The sequence below is a fragment of the Corvus brachyrhynchos genome, unplaced genomic scaffold (assembly GCF_000691975.1).
Source record: "Corvus brachyrhynchos isolate BGI_N302 unplaced genomic scaffold, ASM69197v1 scaffold53, whole genome shotgun sequence".
NCBI lineage: Eukaryota > Metazoa > Chordata > Aves > Passeriformes > Corvidae > Corvus > Corvus brachyrhynchos.
Genome location: NW_008237681.1, coordinates 6,167,969 through 6,188,047, shown reverse-complemented (window position 1 = coordinate 6,188,047; position 20,079 = coordinate 6,167,969). Strand labels below are relative to the sequence as shown.

At 38.7% G+C, this 20,079-nt stretch overlaps 1 protein-coding gene across 4 annotated transcripts in view; it reads left to right on the top strand.

Moving 5' to 3' along the window:
• OXNAD1 (oxidoreductase NAD binding domain containing 1) overlaps positions 1-19,353 on the top strand; it is a 19,810-nt gene extending 457 nt beyond the window's left edge. Inside the window, exons 2-9 of one of the 4 annotated variants that reach the window (XM_017732147.1) lie at positions 5,388-5,553; positions 5,820-5,883; positions 9,158-9,264; positions 12,786-12,927; positions 15,677-15,713; positions 15,822-15,919; positions 18,229-18,337; positions 18,968-19,353. In XM_017732147.1, the coding sequence (XP_017587636.1) occupies positions 5,388-5,553; positions 5,820-5,883; positions 9,158-9,264; positions 12,786-12,927; positions 15,677-15,713; positions 15,822-15,919; positions 18,229-18,337; positions 18,968-19,122 (878 nt within the window). In that variant the 3' untranslated portion in view covers positions 19,123-19,353. Of the gene's footprint in view, positions 1-4,858; positions 4,880-5,387; positions 5,554-5,819; positions 5,884-9,157; positions 9,265-12,785; positions 12,928-15,676; positions 15,920-18,228; positions 18,338-18,967 lie in introns of those variants that run through there. The other 3 variants (XM_008632005.2, XM_017732148.1, XM_017732146.1) reach the window with 3 other exon arrangements.
• Positions 19,354-20,079: the final 726 nt, after the last annotated feature.

Below are 20,079 nucleotides of genomic sequence, written 5' to 3'. Positions count from 1 at the left end.
TTCCCTCCTCCCCCCGTCCTCCTCCCAGAGCTCAGCGTGTTCGCCTCAGTCCTGGGAAAAGGGGAGAAACTTTGTTTTCTGTGAATTCTTCTGTAGGAGGGACTGTTTGTCTAGAGGAGTGTCTTACCGAGAGATAGCTCTTGAAAAAAGACTTCTGTGCTGCTTGCTTAAGTACCCTTGCTGCCTCCCTCTGCACTGTCTCGCACTGACCTACGTAGTAGTTTGCACTTAAGTGTTGCACGGGTGAACTAAAAGTAATTCTCCCTTCAGATAGTGATGTGGGACTGGGGGAAAGAAGAGACGCAGACATGCATCTCACGCGATACTAAACCAGGGCCAGTGGATCAGAGGGGATGGAGAATGAATGGCTCGTTGGTTTTAAGTGAGGAGAGGAAGGAGTTGTGAAAAGTAGTGCTCGTTTCTCTCTGTGGAGCAAAGGAGGTTTATAAAAGCATGTAAATATCTAAAGGGTGGGTGTCAAGAGGATGGAGCCAGGCTCTTCTCGGGGGTGCCAACCACCAGGACAAGAGGCAGTGGACAGAAGCTGATGTACAGGAAGTTCCACCTAAATATGAGGAAGAACTGTCCTGTGTGAGTGACCGCATACTGGAAAAAAATTGCCCAGAGATTGTGGAGTCTCCCTCACTGATATTTGAGAACTTCATGGACACGATTCTGTGCCACGTGCTCTCAGATGATCCTGCTCGAGCAGGGAGGTTGGACCATATGACCCACTGTGGTCCCTTCCAACCTCTGTGAAGAAAGAGGGTATTTGGAGTGGCTATTCCTGTACTGGCTTGGGTAAGATGAGAATAAAGGGAGAACATCCCACCTGACAGGAGCTTGGGAGGCTGAAACACTGCACTTCATGGAAGGCAGGGACTTGCCAAAGAGCTGGATGAGTGAAAAGCTCACAGAGGTGACAGATGGGGCAGAAGCTGTTCACATTTTGTAAAGGTGTGAGTCACACTTGTATGTGGTAGAGGAGAACCAGGACCCATTAAAAGACATTCTGGAATTTACTGGTTGCAGAGTAAAAATTGCAAATGATTTTTATTATGTTTTTCATGATTTGAGAGTGATGGTAGTATAAATGGAGCAAGTATCTTGAACTACTGTTCAAGAGAGTTATTTCTAATTGAGGATAGAGACTCAGCCTTAAAGTAGTCTGTATCAATAGGATCTTTCAGCTGTGACTATAAAATTAGGCTGGCATTTATTTTGTTTCCAAGATTATGTATTGATATTGAACTTCAGGTTGGTAGTAGATGTCTATAACCTTGATGTGCTATCTGAAAGATTCCAGATCATAAAGTGATCCTCATGAATTTGAGAAAATGTGATTTTTGAGCACTCTGGGTTTATAGATAATATGCCAAGGTAGAGGAATGTGACTTCTTCATTAGATGTGTACTTTGTTGTCCTAAAGTATTTTGAGATTGTTAATACTTTTGTTATCAATAGCTTCTAGTAGCTTCTATACACTTGATGTAGAAAGTGCTGAAGTGTTTTGTTTAAACACTTAAGTACACTTTAAGTACTCTGTGATGCTGTGGGAAAAAAATTTGAAGTAATTTTGCTCACTGGTGGTAAAAGAGTTTTAAATAATTCTGTTTTTAAAAGTCGCAAGCTGCTGTGGAATTAAATGCTGAAAAACTATTAAAAATTATGGACAATTAAAACTTGCAGGAAGTATTTCTTATGCTTGCAAGTGGGCATTTTGAATAGTCACTGTAAGTGTATTCCATTTCTGAGCAGCCTAATTTATGGAAGCTCTGCCTTCATTCATACAAGATGACAAACAGGACAGATTATTAAGTGACCAGCCAATGCAGCTGTTAGTGAAATCCTAGAGAGTATAGGCCTGATTAGTTATAAACAAGTTGAATCGGTGCCATTTCAAGGGATTCAAAATGAAAAACATTCTGAAAATAAATTACATGCCTTAAAAGAATGCGGGAAAAGATATTTAAATGAAAGTAAAATATTAGTGCTTTAAAGAAGCAATGGACTGCATCATGGAAATAAATATAATTTGATAGGGGATGATGCATGATAGAGACTTATGGTAATCCATTTTAGGAAAAATAAAGGCAGATTTACAAGGAATGAGAAATATCTCTTGGCTCTCTATGAACCTGTTCCTACACTTGAAGGGTGGTTCTGACTAACTTTGAATGTTGTGCATGTCAGTTTATCTTTCTCTGTCATAGCTGTTTGAGTGTGTGGTTTTGAAGCTTCACACCGTGTTTCCACTGTAGTGCACATTGAGTGTCTTCCACTTTCTTTACTCTTTAGAGATGTATTATGTAGGGTACGTGGAAGTGTGAGGGTTTAATGTGCTTTTAAATAAACCTGTGAACAAACAGGCTTAATTAAAGATTGTAAAATTCTCCACCCAGAACCCTTTCTTTACCACTAGAAAGGGAATATATAGTCAGTGTTTGATCTTTCAAACATGAATATTGTTTGAGCATTTAAAATCACAGATATGTTGGCTGGAAGGCACTTCTGAGGGTCATCCAGTCGGAATTCCTGCTTGGAGCAGGACAGTTGTTCACATTGGATTAAGCCAGTCCCAGGTGTAGACCTTTGTCATGAGGCTTTCCAGCCCTGCAGTTTCTCAGTTCCCCTTTGAAGGGGAGCTCTACTACTCTAACATAGTATCACCCACAAGTTTGCTGATCATAGAATGGTCTGGAGGGGACCTCAAAAGATCATCCAGTTCCAACCACCATGCTATGAACGGGGTCACCTTCTGTCTCATCATCCAAGTTACTGATAAATTTATGGACCTGTACCAGCCCCAATAACAACCCCAGGGTACTCTTAGTGTTCCTAGCCAAAAAGTGAAGCAACTTGAAGCCATCAAGTCTTCAATTCTGTCTGCCCAGACAGTTTTCAACCGCTCCAACCATCCATCTGGCCTTGGCTTACTAACGTGTGTGTGCCTCGGGGGGTGGTGCCAGGAGCCACAGGACACTCAAGGTGTGTTGTATCCTGTCCCCTGAGCTGCGTGACCAGACCTTTCATTACGGTAGCTATTCAGATTTATCAAATATAATTTGCCCTTGGTAAATCTGAGTCAAATCTTCTTGAATGCTTTCTTAGCTTTCACCCAGCTAAGGGGACAAGCTCTGAGCATTTTTCCAGATACTGAGATGGTGCTGACTGCACATAAGCAGTGCTTTTTGCCTCTCTTAAAAATGAGCATGTGTAAGTCTTTTCCCAGTCAATTGGAGACTGTGTGATAAGTGTTTTTCATAGGTAATAGAGAGTTGCCTGACAAGCGTGTCAGCTGTGTCTCTTAGCAACCTTCAGTGTAACCCGTCTGGCTCTGTGCATTTGAGTACATCCAGCATCTCAGCAGGTGCTGACCCTGCTCCTACTTATCCCCCTCCTTCCCAACAACCCTAGTACAAGCAGAGATCTGGGTGTAAGCTTTGCCTGTAAAGACTGAGGCAAAAGGAACATTGAGTACTTCAGCCTTTTCCATATCATCTCTGACGAGGTCTTCCCCTTTTGAGAGACTGCAATGTGGATGGTTAATGACTCGAGCAATTGCCCATTTGGAAAAGCTACAGGGGCTTCACTGAGGCTGTGTTTGCACCCCACCACCGATGGGCAGGAGGAGAGGTTTGGGTGTGTGGTGGGAAACATCTGCATAAGAACAGCCCGGGTGCACCCACCACCAGAGGATGGCCACAACAAACTGACCTTTGTTTGGCAACAAGCTGGGTTTGAGCCAGATAAGGGAAAAGGCCAGTAAGAAGCAGGTCCTGCTGAGGTGGGATAATGCTTTTTATCATGCCAGTGTCCTCCCTTACACAGCTGGGCCAGGTGTAAATCTCCCCTCCCAGGGAAGGTCTCAGGACACTCGTGTTCACACCTGGGCCTGAAGATGCTCATCCCTTCCTGTGGGGCAGAACTGGCTCAACTGCGCTGGCGTGAGAGGCAGCTGTCATGGCTTAGAGGGTGTCATAACCCATCAAAGACCCCAAAGCGCCCCCAGATTCATTTTTGGGGCCTTCCACCAGACCACTGCACCTGATCCCCGCTGTTGGAACAGACAGTGTAAAACTCCCCCCGGGGCAGGTACCTGGATGTTCCCACCTGAACATATTGAACCCACTGAAATCTATGTTTTGTGGGATTTCCCCACCCCTGATGGATCAAGGCTGCGACTGTCCCTTTGACTAAGTGAAAGTTCAACAATGAAGTCTTGTCACTGGATCCATGGGTGATGATAACTTTGCTATCTACTCTTATCCTTTCTTTCTCTTCCTTACATTTCCTTATGTATTTTCTTAAATGATTCTTTTATACTTTTATATTGTTTCATTTCTATAGACAATAACCAAAACAGCTCTGTACTTCCTTTCCATTGCAACCAAATCGTTCTAAAACAAACCTGCATTATACATTGTCTTGGGGTGACCTTATGATGTGTATCCTGTATCGCTGCCTATGCCCAGAAATTAATTTCTGTGTCTTTCTATGCCTCTAAACTGAACCTGAGAGGGGGAAGGAAAAAACTGAGCAAAACTTTTTCAAAGCAGTTTGCAGCTTGTTCAAGGTCACACAGAGATAGCAGGGTTTTTCCCCCCCCCCAGCTGCGGCAGGGGAGCGAGGAAGCACCCGGCTTGCGGCTTTCCAGTCAGTTTTGGCCAGTTGTTTCAGTTTCTTGTTCTCCGGAGAGAGACTGAGAGTTGGATTTTGCTTTTCCTTCTCTGGAATTCCGGATTTTCTCCCTTTTCTACTGGACTGCGTTCAACCTCAGAGCACATCAGGAGGACTTTCCACCGGGCACAGAGGGCCTGGCCCTGGCCCAAGCCCCAGCTCCGAGGAGACCAAAGGGAGGACTCTAACACTTTCCCAGGTTTTTCCTCCACAGCGAAACATTTTATTATTTAGCCTTATTTTCCTTTTCCCATGTGTTTGGTAAATAAATAGTTTTATCTCCTTCACTTTCCTTCGAGGAAAATTTATTTTTTCCCGAACCCGGGGGGGGAAGGGGTGGTTGTGCCTTCTCTCAGAGGATATATTTCTAAATTTGGCCAAACCAGAACATACATATATATATATATAAACACTGGTCATTCAGTGTCTTTTCACTCTAATCTGCCTCAAGGAATCTATGAACAAGAACCTCAGTTACCCTCACCTTCAGGAGTGGGCATAACACTCCTTCACGTGATTGATGCACATTTTCACTTGTTTATGATACTTTCATACTTTTAAAATTCCCTCTCATTATCCTGTATGTCTGTTGCTAGTTTTAGCTCCAGCTGAGCTTTGGCTTTTCTGATTTTAGGGAAATAAAGGTGACAATAAGCCATGTCAAATATTAAGTACTTCATTTAACAAATATTTATGTTTTTTTTCAGGAAGCAGTGATTCTGAAGACTGCCTGGTCATCATGGCTCGTGCTACTATTTATGTGGGTTGCACTGTTCCTCAGTTACTGAGAGGTGCTCAGAGCAGAATTTTTCCCTCTGATTCTGCATTGGGGGTGTTGAGGCGTTCTGCTTTTTGTTACTGCACAGGGAGCAGGTAGATTATCCACTTCCTTTTTTTTTTTTTAAGAGAATGCTATGGTGACACTGTCAAAATCAAGCTGACAAATTACTACAGACCTATAAATGCTTAATTTAACTATAAATATAATTATATATTTATATTTAATTCTTACTTAGATTTATGTCATCTGTAGTCTGGATTACACTGGTAAATTATTATGTTAATAGAAATTCATATCAGTAAGGGACAGTAGCACAGCTGTCAAAATGACAATTGTCTTTGTTTGCTTTTTCTTGCAGCACAATAAAATCAAAAAGGAAAATGGATCATCTAGAGAGGACAGCAAATAATTTTCGACAGGAGGTTAGTGTTCTGTTCTTTAGGATGCAAGTAATTTTTTTTTTTTTTTGCTGTGAATATAATTATACTGGATAATAGTATTTGATTCTTAGGCTCCATTTTGCCTTCTGCTGGAGTCTTGTTTACTTCTTTTTCTCCTCATTTTTAATATTTGATACTGGTATAAAGTTAGCATATTTTGTGCTCAGTGGGTGAAATGTAATGAGTTTTAAAATTTGTCAGTGATATGATGCTATTTACTTTATGTTGGACAAGAAACTTAATAATAGATTCCTAGCCAGGTATGGATTATAATAAGTAATGAAAGCACATGGATACCCATCATCTCTACACAGACTTCTCCGATTTTTATGGATTTCTACAATTCTGGTTCAGATTTGAGATTAAAAAATGTGGAAAATGTCCTTTTATAACATAGAAGGTTAGGCAAAAAGTGTAGACATTTTGGAGGGAGAGATGATAGACAGCTGTAAAAATGATCTTCATTTGTATCTCTTTTAATTCACAAGTACAAGGAAGATGGAGCATTGTTCTCCATCAAAATCCAGAAATGCTTTTTCTGGATCTCAGTTTTGAGCAGTAAGCATTCTTCTTCATAATGTTCAGAGGGAAACATGCTCTTGTATTTCATACAGATATTTCCTTTCTGTAATAAGCTGAAATAGATGCACACAGATGCAAACACACCAGATGTCAGTGTGTATATGTGTACATAATGAAGTCTTTCTCTGCTAATTTTTTCCCTAACTATAGTGGAGAATAAGTCATGTTCTTCCCAAAAGGAAGCTGGGTGGAGGGTATATGTAGGTAACCCCCAAAAAAGAAGATTCAGCACTGTGTGACGTGGGCTATAGATGGATGAGACAAATGCAGCCGCATTCAGCCTGTCACCAGAGCTGTGAGCCAGCTTTTGGGAACCACGGAGCTGTGCCTCAGCTGCTCACACCTAATGCCAGCTCTTACCTGGGTATGGATCAGCATTGCTTGTGAACATCCAGCTGCTCTCATGGATCCTGCTTACCTGAGGAAATGGGTGTAGAGAGAGGCACGGACCGATGCATGTTCTCATTCACTTCTGACATGAAAAAAATGATGGCACTTTGGAGTGTTGCAGCCGTGGGGTTTTTTTCTATTTATTGCTTGGCTTGCTTCCTTTCTCTGCTCAACATCAGTATCTGGAACATACGTGGAAAATGGATACTTATGAGGTGTTGGAAGCTCATGGTTGGTGCAGGGAACTGTAAGGCACAAGGAAGAGAAGGAGGCTGTATGAGATAGGTGAAAGAGCAGGGCTCAGTTCTTGCTACTGCACATTCTCTGCATATCAGAGGATTATGCTGTTTCTTTTTTTAATGCTTGATTTATTCTTTGTTGCTTTATTTCTGACCACTTTAAAATCAGTTTATTTTAAATCCTCTGCTTAGTTTCAAATTCCATATAATCAGCAGTTTGCTTCCCTCAGCCAATATTGCCTTATATGGCCATTTCAGTCCAGTAAAATAATCATAAATCTGAGTTGCATTAGTGTGAATGCTACAGAACACTGCCTGTTGAAGAGTGATAATGTGAAGGACCAGGGCAAGGAAAAGTGACTAATGCATTCTTGAAACACAGCTGCAAAATCCGGAGTCCTGTGTCCTCCTTCATCTCACTGCAGCCTAGCTCTAGCCAGCTGGATACTCTTGTGATGGTCCAAAATACTGGCTGAATGTCTTTGATCACCCTGACTCAAATTTAGTTTTTGAAATAACTTTATACCAATTAAGAATTAAATTTCCAGTACTTTTGCAGCTCTCTTAGCTAAGTAACAAATTAAGGAGTGTACTGAAGAGTAAAGAAGGGAATGAAGAAGATCCAAAGTTAATGTCCCTTTCCTGCACTTCTCCCTCAGAACAACCATTGAAGTAATGTATCTGACATTTCCGTTGTTAATTTTGACTGACTGCATTCCTCATTTAATAGTGTCTGCTAAAGTGGAACAGGAATCCATGTTACTTCATTTTAAATTAGCAAATGTCCTGCTGTTTAATGGGACAGGGGACGTGTTCAGATGTTGCTTTATGAATAAATTAATTTCCTGACATATGTTTTAAATTACAGCATAGTTACTTAAAGTTAAAATTTTTTTGATCTGTTTGATCTTAGACAAATGAGAAATGGTAGAGCTGTGGTGGTATTTTGAGTATTTCCTTGTGTGGTAACTGACATCAGCATTTTTAACAATAAAATCTGTGCATTGCTCTGTGTAGAAAATACTTAGGGCATTGCTTTCTTTGTAGAGGAAAAAGGTGAATAATTATAGTCCAAAAATACCTGAAAAGGAAGGGCAGGGAGGGGATGAAAATTCATGCTGCTCTGATGGGCAACAAAGAGTTTAAGTGGCGTGCTCATCCCTGATGGCTCTGTTTGCAAAATCCACTTTTCATTTTTCATCTTTTATTTTTTAAACTCTTTAAAAGTGGTATCAGCTATGGCTCTGACATCCTCCCATGTGGCTGCCAAACAAAAACTGCTCTGTTAACCAGACATGAGACCTTGTGTCCTGGTTTCCCTGTGGTCATATGGGAGTGTAGGGGGTAAATGCAGTCACAAAAGGCTCATTGGTTTTCTTTCATTGATGCATTAACATTAATGCATTATCTTTCAGTACTGTATTTAATTACGTAAATAAATCTAGTTACAGATCCAGAATTCTCCCTGGGACTTCAGTTGCAACTGATTTTTTACAAGTGTCCTTTGTCAGTCTTTATATCAGAGGTCGTTTTCCTTTATTGCTGGAGGACGCAGGAGTGTGTGTCTTGTATAGATGTCTGAAGAATCTGAAAGGTGATAACTAGCAATCACATCTCTTTATAGCTATGTTCTCTTCAACTGAAATAAGTTTATATATAATCCTAGAAAAAGTGACAGAAGACATGGTGGACTGCAAGTACAAACATATTTCTCCATTCAGTGACTATTTAAGCGAATCATAGAATCATAGAATGATTTGGGCTTGAAGGGACCTTAAAGATCATCCAGTTCCAACCCCCTGCCATGGGAAGGGACACCCTTCACTAGACCAGGTTGCTTAGGGCCCCATCCAGCCTAGCACTGAACACTTCCAGGGATGTAACCCGTTTTAGTTTCTTCACCTCAGTGAAAAAATACTGGTGCTGTAAGTAATGAAATGCTATGGATAACATGGGAAGTGATGGATGTCTAATGCACAGCTTCTTGAGTGCTTTTGCTGCAAATTGTATCTACGTATCACAATGGCTTCTTTGTCTTTTGTTAGGTAATTACACAAGCAAAAGTGTGTGGAATCACCAATGAATCAGAGACAGTCAAAAGACTTCGTTTGGCTATTGCAAATAAGGATTTTACTTTCAAAGCAGGACAATGGTAAGATCTTCTGGTATATTTGAGGGGGAAATTAATAAAAGTCCACTTATAGATAACAAAGTGCTGAAAGGTCTCTGATCCTTGGGCCTTGGAAAAAGTTGTTAATTTACATAATAAAATGTTTTCTTACTGGATGCTCTGTCAAAGAGCTGATATTTGGCATAATTTTAAAATAATTACTAAATTTAAATAATTTTAAAATAATTTTTAAGTTTTTTATAAAAATCTATTATTACTGTTGAAAAGGCAGAAGTGGATATTCTTTAAATGTTCAGTTATACTGTTTTGGTGTTTTCCTGTGGTTTATTGTATTACATTGTTTCTTCAAGAGTACTTTGAAGTTCACTGCGCTTTATTCTGCAGGTTGTCTTTGCTGTCTTTATTTACTAGTTATTTTTACAGTGGAGCTGAGACTGCTGATTTGCAAATTACTTAGTTTTGGTTTATTTCTTCCCCTTGAAGTTTCCACTCTGAAAATTAAGCCTGTTAGGTCAGGTTAAGATGTTAATATAAATAGGCAAATTTTAAAAGAAATACCTTGAATTATTAAGCCTTTGAAACAATTAGCTGTTTGTTTAAACAATTTTACAGGGTTTTTTTCAAAAGGAACTAGTGGGTTTTCATATTTGTCATCCTTCCTTGTTAAAAATACTCTCAGTAACTTTTTTTTTTCTCTAAGAAATTAATTTAAAACTAGGAGTAGTTGCTTTTGGCAATGGACATTTCAATGTTCTTAAACTTTTTATTGGCTTTGGTCATCTGAAAGTGGTTTTGCTGAAATCAAAGTATAGCTGCTAGGGTATTAACAGCATATGTTACTCATGGAGTGTTAATCTGCTGGCTTTTAAATTTAGAACCAGAACACAATATGCTGATTAGCAATAATTTGTTTGTAAAGTAATTTGCTGCAGTTTTTGCACATGTGCAGTGACTCATATTAAATTCTTGCTTGCCAGTACTTGCAAAGTACATTTACCCTCCAAAAATGTTTTTGAAATTATCATGCTGAAAACTGAAAGCTTTAATTATAATTACTCTTCTTCATTTTCTTCTTCCTTGAAAGTGTTCTAATGCTATTGTAAGGTATACACCAACTTCTCTGTACTCGTATCTATAAACTCGGGTTGCATTTTTTTGATGAGCAGTACAAAACAACACATTTTCCTGAGCTGAAAAGGCTCAGGAATTAGGATTTGCCATAGTAAGATGTTACAGCCAAAGATTGTCACTAAAATGTTTACATCTCTTGAAAGTGTTCTAATTACTGAGTTTTTCAGAAGCAAAAGTGAATTTGTTTTGCAAGCACTTTGGCAGATACTGGTCTTTATCTGACTTGAAATAATAATGAAGAGACTTGTTGCTGTTACCCCGTTTGATTTACTAAAATGTGCATTGAGGTATATGCATGCTATAAATACTTTGAAGAAGTAGCTTCATGGTTTTGGTTTTTATGATCTCTTCCTCCAGCAATGGGTAATTATTACACATTTTTTAAAGATATGGTTTAGGTAGGCTTTAAAAGGAGGGAAGTTAAAAACCACCCTGAGATCTCTGGTTTACATCTTTCTGTGCTTTTCCTTGTTGTGGATTTTCTTCATTTTTTTCCCTTCTGCTGTTCTTTTCCCTTAGGCTGTCACAGGTAGCATTTCTTCAGGAGCACTCTCACCTTTCCCAACATGGCTGAGACAAGCCATCAGAGCTAGCTGACTGTAAGATAGTATACTGTGCCTTGAAATCTCTCACAGTTATGTGCTTGGGAAAGAACTACTGGTATGGAAAGAAAATGCAAATACTGCATTAGTATTTGGGAAAGGTAAAAACCATGTTTGATGTAGGTTTTGCAGCAATGTTTGTGTGTTTCCCCACCGGGCATGGATAAGGTTTTGCTTACATGCCAAGGAGAACATTTTGACTTGAATGTAACTTGTGACTTTACAGCATAAATTCTTATTTTTTTTTTCGTTAACTTAAGTAGTAAGATTATTTTCCACCAGAGGGAGGTAAAGAGCTTCAGTAGCATCATGAGATACTCTCTGGCAAGATAAGTGCTGCGATTCAACAGTAAACTTCTGCCAGCTCCCAGAGCCTGACTATCAGTAAAGGTGGGCTCCATGGGCAGTGGGGCTGCACAAACTGAGGACACTGAAATAAGCCTTCACAACGTTTTTGGTTGTAGACCTTTCTTTTGCAGTCAGATATCTTTATGCACCATCAAGTTTATTTTAAGCATAAAGTTAAAAATTATATCAGTGTTGTATATATCACACTGTGAGCATTCTTCAAGAGAAAGATTTTTTTCTTCAAAGGGTGAATTTTGTGTGGAGTAAGCAGACAAGACTTTTTTTCTTCTAAAAGTGGTGAATTACTCAAAGTGCTTCTCTCTTTCCTCAAGCATTTGTGGTCTCTGTGAAGAATACAGCCTTGCTGTTTAAAGAAGATACCTGTGCAGTGGAAGCCAGTCTGTATTTCTTGTTGCATCCTCATTTAACTAATACTGAGCCAGCCTAACCCAGGCTTGAATTGAATGATGATTTTCTAGTACTTGGCATTGCTTATCAGTGTTTCCTAAGGGGACCAGCACAACGGGTTATAAACATTAGGTTTATTTTAAAATATAGGGATTTTGTTATGTAGTGTAGAAAGCAGAAGCATTTAAAGATTTATGGAACACAGAGGAGTTCAGGTTATAGATCACAAACCAACTTGTAATTTTTTTCTGATAACTATTTGGAAGCCTCATCAAGGCTTATCAAAGCCTTACTTTTATGAGACTGAATTATGGTTCCTATATAGTAATGGCTTGCCTTCCATACTCTCTATTGGCTGGTATTGCAGAAGCTTAGCCACATGTTACCTTCTAATCTGTACAAACCTATGCATGGTTTACTCTTAAGCTGAAAGAAAAAAAAAAGTAGGAATTTATTCTAGTTCCATTTCCTATAACCTAGGAAGCGATATCTGCCACCAGAGGGAGCTGCGGTTCTGCTGCCAGTTGTGGACTTTTTACACAGGAAATTTTTTACACACTGTTGGTTTTACTTCAGATATTTCATCTACCCAGGAAAAGAAAGTGTTTAATCTAAAGTAATTTCCCTAAAATTAGAATCCCAGTCTTCGTATGTTTGAAAATTGAAGAGCCCATCAAAGGGACCAAAAAGAGTGGGATTTAAGCTATTTTATCAGACCATAATTATGGTTTTGTTCTAATATGCAAATAATTTATTTAAAACACTTAGAATTCTAGTCTGTTGTGAGATGTGACATCTAATGCTAAAAGCAGAATGGTTTGAAAACCTTCTAGTTTAGCAAACATGATGAGATGGTTCTAGATGAAAATAATTCTAATGAAATGGCGTTACTCAAGATTAACTCCCTTTTTGGAAAAACTACATTACAGAAATGAAGATGTTGTAAAGGAAGGATAATTGAAACAAAGGGAGCCACATTATTTTGGCTATTGTTGTCCATGTTTGGGGGTTGTTGGCTTCTTTTTTAAACTTTTGTGTCCAATCTGTTTTTAGGGTTGATTTCTTTATTCCTGGAGTATCTGTCGTTGGGGGATTCTCAATATGTTCAAGCCCCAGCCTGTTAAAACGGGAAGGAATACTAGAGCTGGCAGTAAAGTACACTGTTCATCCTCCTGCTCACTGGATTCACACTGAGGTAAATGAAATTAACTGAGAGATTTGGCTCTTTTTTGTGCCTTTTTTTTTTTTTTTTTTTTTTGAGGTAAAGGGGGTGTTGTGTGTTTTTAGACCACTTTGTGCTATTAACTGCAAAACTCATGTTGACTTCTTTAAGCATTTTGGATATAACATAAATCTTAAAACCTTTTGTTCAGTAAGGGGCTGAAATATGGAAGTATGGTTATTGTGATCTTTTGACTCCACTTGTGCTTACAGTGGACTTACAGTGATACTGTAGTTTGTGTATATAAGGGTTCTCACTCCTTTGGAATTAATGAATTTTAAAATGTTGAAAAACCTCTGTTCTAACTTACATCCCTGAGAACAGGCAGTGTTGCACATTACAAAGTTCCATCCGATAACTTTCCATAATTCCTGACTATTTCTCTAAATATAAACTGGGAATCGTCGATAAAGCACAGATAGATATAGATTATAGCCAAGGGAGATATTTAGATCAGTTTTTCTGAAATGATAAAACAACAGAATAATTCAGAATGTCTGTAGTATTCTTTTAAATATGCACCATTTTTGTAATAAAGACGTAACACAAGGCTTGGGGTTTTCGCTATGTTAAAAGTAAAGTCTGACATTTGGCCTCGTGGTGTTTTGCTCATCATTTGCCCCATTCAGTTAGTCAGATGAGTCACATGTTTCATCAATGATCTGTCCTATCAACTTTTGTTCTCTTCACAGTCTCTGGAAACTATTTAAGAATTTTTGATGTTGTGAATCAGTTTGTGGTTGCTAAGTTTTCTGGTGGAATTTATAGGATAAATCTTTAGTTAAAGGGTAAGCTAGGTCAAACCTGATGCCACAGAGAAACTTCCAGGGTATATGTGGACTCTTCTAGCTAAACAAAAGTGCATGCTTTTCTTTAGGAAGCAAGCAGAAAAAATACCAACCTAGAATTCGAAAGTGTTGTATATATGGTGACAAAACCAGTGCTTAATTGATTAGAAGTTGCTCCTAAAGGAAGTTGATATCTCAGGGTTAAAAACATTATGGGAATAGTTAGGACTCATTTACTCACTGTACCTGTATTTTTTAGAGGTACTTATTTCTTAATATTACTGTATATAAAATAGTAAATTTTAGCACCATGTACTTTGTAACTTTAAGAAGATGTAGCCTTTTCTTTAAAAAATATCCATGTAATGTATTGATTGCTTCACTTCTCTGCCTAGGCTAAAGGACAACACTTTCTCATGGTATTTCTTCAGAATTTTACTTTTTTTTCTTGTATACTGACTTGCTGTTATCACTGTCATGGCCAAAACATGGAAATACCTGGGAGACTGCTGGTTAAAAGAGATTCTTCCCAAGTCCCATGTCCAATCTTGAGGAGCTATTGCTGGTTAAGAGGGCAGGTGTGAGATTTTCTCCCTAAAAATGCTTATTTCCTCAAAGGGTACCATATTCTGTGTCCTCCTTAGGCCACATGCATCTGGAACACTTGTAGATTCATGCTTCTCTAGATGGGAGTAAAACATGGTGGGAAAGCCTGGCAGTGTACATGACAAGGGAGAGAGAAATTAGTTTCAGATAATGAACGCTGATTGTCTTACAGTATAATTGAGAGACAGTAGTTTTGCAATAATTAAGAAAAGCAAGAAAGTTGTTGGGTGTTTTTAATGATCATGCTTACTACTTTAGGAACCCATGTGTTCTATGCAGTACCTGCATCCAAGGGCATCCTTCTTGCTCCTGGTGGAATTGATACGTGTTTAGACCTTTGCTGTTTGTGTAGTCTTCATTAATGGAACTCCTTTTGTTTCAATTTACTGTTTCCTGATATGAAAAGAATTATTTGGAAGAAATGTTTTCATTCTCTGAGCTAATTTTTCAGCAGCTCTTTTAGCTTGTTCTTCTCTCCTCCATTCCCACCTTCCTTGGTTTCCCTATCCTCTTCATTTTATCTTTTAAAACCTATATATGGCCTGAAGTGAGTTGTGTTTTCTGCTCTTATTTGTTCTGTCAGCTTGCAGTGATGTGGAAGAACTCACCTGACTTCTCTGTACTGCAGCTTCACCTTTCAGACCAGGATGCAGTGCTGGTTTACCAAGGAGATACTGACCCAAGTGGATTTTTTTGTTGTAGCTTTTGTTTTCAGTGTATCAAAAAACACGATTGGACACATTTCTTTAGGAAATAATTTCTTACATACAAGTGGAGAGTAAGAGAGAAGATTTTTCCCTCATTTTTCTTCTTCTGTGCCTCTGAAGTTGCAAATGCAGAAGTGATTCTGCAAGAAATATTCTTGTGAATACTTACTTCACTTTTGGGTGGTTTTTATTTTTTAGGAATGGGGATGGAAAAACCTTCTGTGTGCAACTTATTCTGACCTTCTGTGACCTCATAGCAAGGCCTTTTTTGTCATGAAGCTGGTTTTGGGTAGAAGTGTGATTTCACATGATGACCTCAGCTGTTGGAAAACCCTGTGTGAATTGTTCCTCTTTCAGCTCTTACGGGGATAAGAAGGGGGAGTCACCATCCTGCCTTAATATAAGACTGAAACTTTTGAAAGTAGAACTAGATCCCTAGAGACATTGGGTTACTTCAGATAGCTGGAAAATGTGTGTATATTTTAAAGTCCTTCTGTTTTTCCTTTACTGGTCAATTAAATAAAAATCACAGCCCAGCAAACTTGTGACTGGGATGCAAAAAGAGTAAGATTTCAACTTTTGCATTTAATCTGAAATTAAGTATTTTCTTTTCCATCCTAGTGTACTCTTGACTCAGAAGTGGCTCTTCGAGTGGGAGGTGATTTCTTCTTTGATCCTCAACCTGGTGATTCCCCAGTAAACCTAGTGCTGATAGCAGGGGGTGTTGGAATTAACCCATTGTTTTCTATACTGCTGCATATAGCAGATCTTCATGGATACCCAGAGGGTAAAGGAAATAGACACAAATTGGGAACAGTGAAGCTGTACTACAGTGCAAAAACTACAAGCGAACTCTTATTTAAGGTAAATAAAAGTTTTTTAAAAAACCAGGTCTCAGCTATTCAGCTACTAGTGTGTATCTCAATGTTACCAAATTCCAGAGAGTCCTTCTGTGTGAGACACTGTAAAACAGAGACAAAAGTCACTTCCTGCCTCAGATCCCGTGGATGTTTTGTAAACTGCTTATGCCAGTGTACAAATTAAGGCTGTTACTGGACATACCTGCTCCCACTGATTTTGATAAGTCAATTACACCTAAATTTTACTATATCCCTGCATTTTGCTATGATCCTGTAAGAGCATCATAGTATACTAAAGATTATAGATATATCTTATAATAGATATGTATATACATACACACTAAGAGTATGCATAGTGCTATAATACTGTAACCACACAGTCTCAGTAGAGATTTTATTGAATTTAAAGACTACAAGAGAGTAATTATATCCAAAGGAAATACTTTCTAAAATAACAGGGGAGCTTTATTGATAATGCATTAGTTACTAATGAGTGGTAGTATATGAATGAAGGATTTACAGCTGCTTTTGAAACTGCTTGTGTAGTACTTCATCAACATTTACTCAGCAGTTAAAGATCACTTGTCACACTCAGCTCTTAAGGGTCATTGACAATATTTTAGGGTTAAATTAGCACAGCTTCTGTAAAGAACCATCCAAAATGATTTATGGCTTTTTTAAGTATTGAAAGCTTTTGATTGTAAGGTAAAGGTGAAGAGCTGTCATGATTCCAGAAACTGTGTATAGGATCCATCACTGGTTTTATTTCTGTACTTCAACCATGTTTCCAGATATGGAGATATTTGCTTTCTTTGAAAGGCCATTTGTTTGTTGCCAGAAGCAGAATAATCTGCTCTTCCTTTTGGGCAACTACTGAACTCTCAGTCTGTTCTATGCATGCACAGGTTTTTCCAGTGCCAGTGCTGAAATTCCTGAATTTCATTTAAGCAGTTTTATGACAGCAGAGCTTTTGCACTAAAGCTTCTGGGACAGAAGAGAAGAGTGTCATGCACAGTGCTTAAAATATATCCCTCCCTTCATTCTTCACATGTCCCTCAGATCCAGAACATGTCTGTCAAAATTCGTCACCTCTGTGCAGAGGATTGAGGAAATAGGATCTCTAGGAGCCTTTATGCTGTTGTGACAAACATCTGTACAGAGCTCCAGGAGGACCTGCTGGGTTATTGCTGATGGTTTGAAGGCCCTGGTCCCAGAAGGAGCAGCTGTGTATGGGCTGACAAGGGGAAAGGAAGGTGCCAATATGGGGTCTGATCCTCTCTGTGGATGTGCTCTCCTGTCACAGGCTGAGGCACTGCTTCTGGAAATCTCCTTAGCGCAAATGATAGAAGCAACAGCATTAAGAGTACAAAAGACAGCAAGTCAACAGTAGAGGTGTGGGTGGAACAGTGTACAGCAGTGTCAGTATGTACTGCTCTTCATGTCTTTTTAGGAACTCAGGAACAGATTTTCTACCAAGTAGAATCTTTCTGGGATTTTTGTTAAGCAACCCAGGGCAGACTCTCAGTGTAATAACTAGTTAGCAAGCAAACACTTAATAAAATGAGGTAATTTACCTGGAAATTATTTTTTCTTTTATTTCAGAATATTTTAAATAATTTCCAGTGTCTATTCCAGCAGTGAAAATGGTATATAGTGCAGAATCTAAACAGTAGCTAAATCTTAATTTCAGAACTAACTACAGCATCTGGCTAACACATCCTTTTTTTGCTATGATTTGAACTGAAGCTGCTGGGGGTTTGGTAGTAACTGACCCACAGCTGTGATTTAGGGAACTGAAAATGAGTTTATACTTTCTACTCTGGTAAAAATAACATTAGCATTACATGGTAGTTGGTTTTACTTGGAGAACATGAGACAGTAAATTGGTCTAGTAACCTTATCAGATAAACCAGACAAGACTCAAAAAGTTCCTAACTAATGGTAAATACATACTGCAGGGGTTTTTTGAATGGAAAACCCCTATGGAAGTGGAAGGAGGAAATAGTGAGTATTCGTAAGGGGAAGAAATTGGGAAATGACCTAACTGGATCTTAGGTCCAAATCTTACAGATTGTAATCTATGTCAGGAAAGGAGAAAAGCACTAACATAGCTGGCAGGGTATTCACATTCCAAGTGTGGGAATTCTGTGTACATGTGCAGGTCAAGCCTGTGCAATCATACCCATCAGGTTCTCAGTGCTGAAATGCAAAGTCTTGGTTCCCAGTAATAATCACTGGTGTTCTGGGACTGTGTGCATACATCTGCTTTGATTTAATGCCCTGTGCTGTAAGCAAGTGTGTTTAACATTACAGAAGAATATTCTTGGTTTGATGAAGGCGTTTCCTGGGAAGATCACATGTTGTTTCCACGTTACCCAGCAGCGCTCACAGATCTGTGAAGAACTGCAGCCACACGTTACAGGTAAATGTCATGGCATTGTACAGAGATGCTATCTAAAGCCCAAGTTTGATTATATCCTACAGGATGAAGTTGTGCATAATAACCTAGCATTTTTACATTTAAAGATTCAAAATGAGATGTGAGTTAACAATTTCTCTGTACTTATTTTGCTTTGCAGAAAAGTTTTCTCTTTGCAGTTTTTGTTTTCCTCTGTTAATCCTAAACTTTACACTGATATTTCCCACTGCAGACTTTATTCCAGAAACTATTAAGCAAATGCTGCTTACTTTGCTTAAGGTGGAATTTATGAAGCTGACTGCTTTTAAGAGATACTTCAGTATGTTTCCATTTCTGCTGTATTTGTCTTAGATACACCTATATTTTTTCATGTAAGTGTGGGATTTTACTTGTCGGTAAGCCATGTTCATCCTCAGTGACTAATGCCCTCTGCATTCCAAGTAGAAGCACTGATCTAAATCCCCAGAAAAACAAATGGTTTTGGAAGCCTCAAATCTCAATACTTATTACCCTGAAACAGGCCAGGCATTTTTAAGAAATGAGTGCTTGAAATACCTCTAACCAGACATTATTTTTGAAGTGACTTCATGATTAATATTCCTGTTCTCATTTCCTACTTTTTTTCTTTGTCAGAGGGAAGAATATCTGAAAAGGATCTAGAGAAACATGTATCTAATGATACCTCATGGTACATCTGTGGCCCACCTCCAATGATAGAATCTATATCCAAACTACTTGCCAACATTGGTGTTCCTAGAAACTGTGTTTTCTTTGAGAAATGGTGGTAGTGACACCTCCTGAAGAGAAAATATATATTTTTTTTTTTTCCAGTGCATTTTGATAAGCTAAAATGTACAGAAGTGGACTATGAATTATTTGGAAGATTTTACTTCATAGATGAAGATGTTCTCAATGATGAAAGTGTTCCTTTAATTTAATTGTAATACACCTGTAATACAGTGGTGCTGCTTTGGGGAAAAAAAAAAAAGATTTTATATTAAAGACATTAGCTGATCTGGTTTTTTGATGGTTTGCTTTTTCTTATGGGTAGCAGCATATTTTCACTTTGTACACTTGCTTTGTTAGTCAGCTTTTAGAAGACTTTCAGTGCCTGATTCAGCACTTGTAGAGAATTAATTGTGCAGCAATGCCAGGTCTGTTTGTAAGGATAATTCAGGCCACAACTTCTGAATCTGCTCCGAATGACGTGACACACTTCCCTCCCCAGTTCTACATTTACTATTTTTATAGAAGAGGAGCTGCTGTGTTGTGACTTCCTTCTCTTGCCGTTTGTCAGAAGTAAAAACCCCACCTTTTATGTGGTTTATGTAAGTTGGTTGTGTTGACGTTTTCTCATAATCCTGTTCAGCCCTGAGTTGAAAGTGTTGAGTGCAGCAGTCTTAGGAATTCCTCCCCTGAACCTGTATCCGTGCCCATATGGAGGTTGTTCAGCTAAAACTGTGCTTGCATGGGCTGTGTCCTCAAAAGCAGCACTGGCGAGCAGCAGCCAAGATGATGCATCTCCCCAGTCCTGCTGCATGAAGTACAGAGTTTTAGGGGACTCCAGGATGTACTGCTTGGAGAAAAGTCTCTGGAAAGGTTGCTCTTGTTACAGCTTGAGGTGTAATGGCCAATACCTGAGCCTTCCTAAATGAAGCTTCTTTGTCCAACTTTTAGAGAAACTCATCATAGAAATAAAGAAACCAACAAAAATCTGTAAGGAGTTTGTTAATTATCTGCATGGA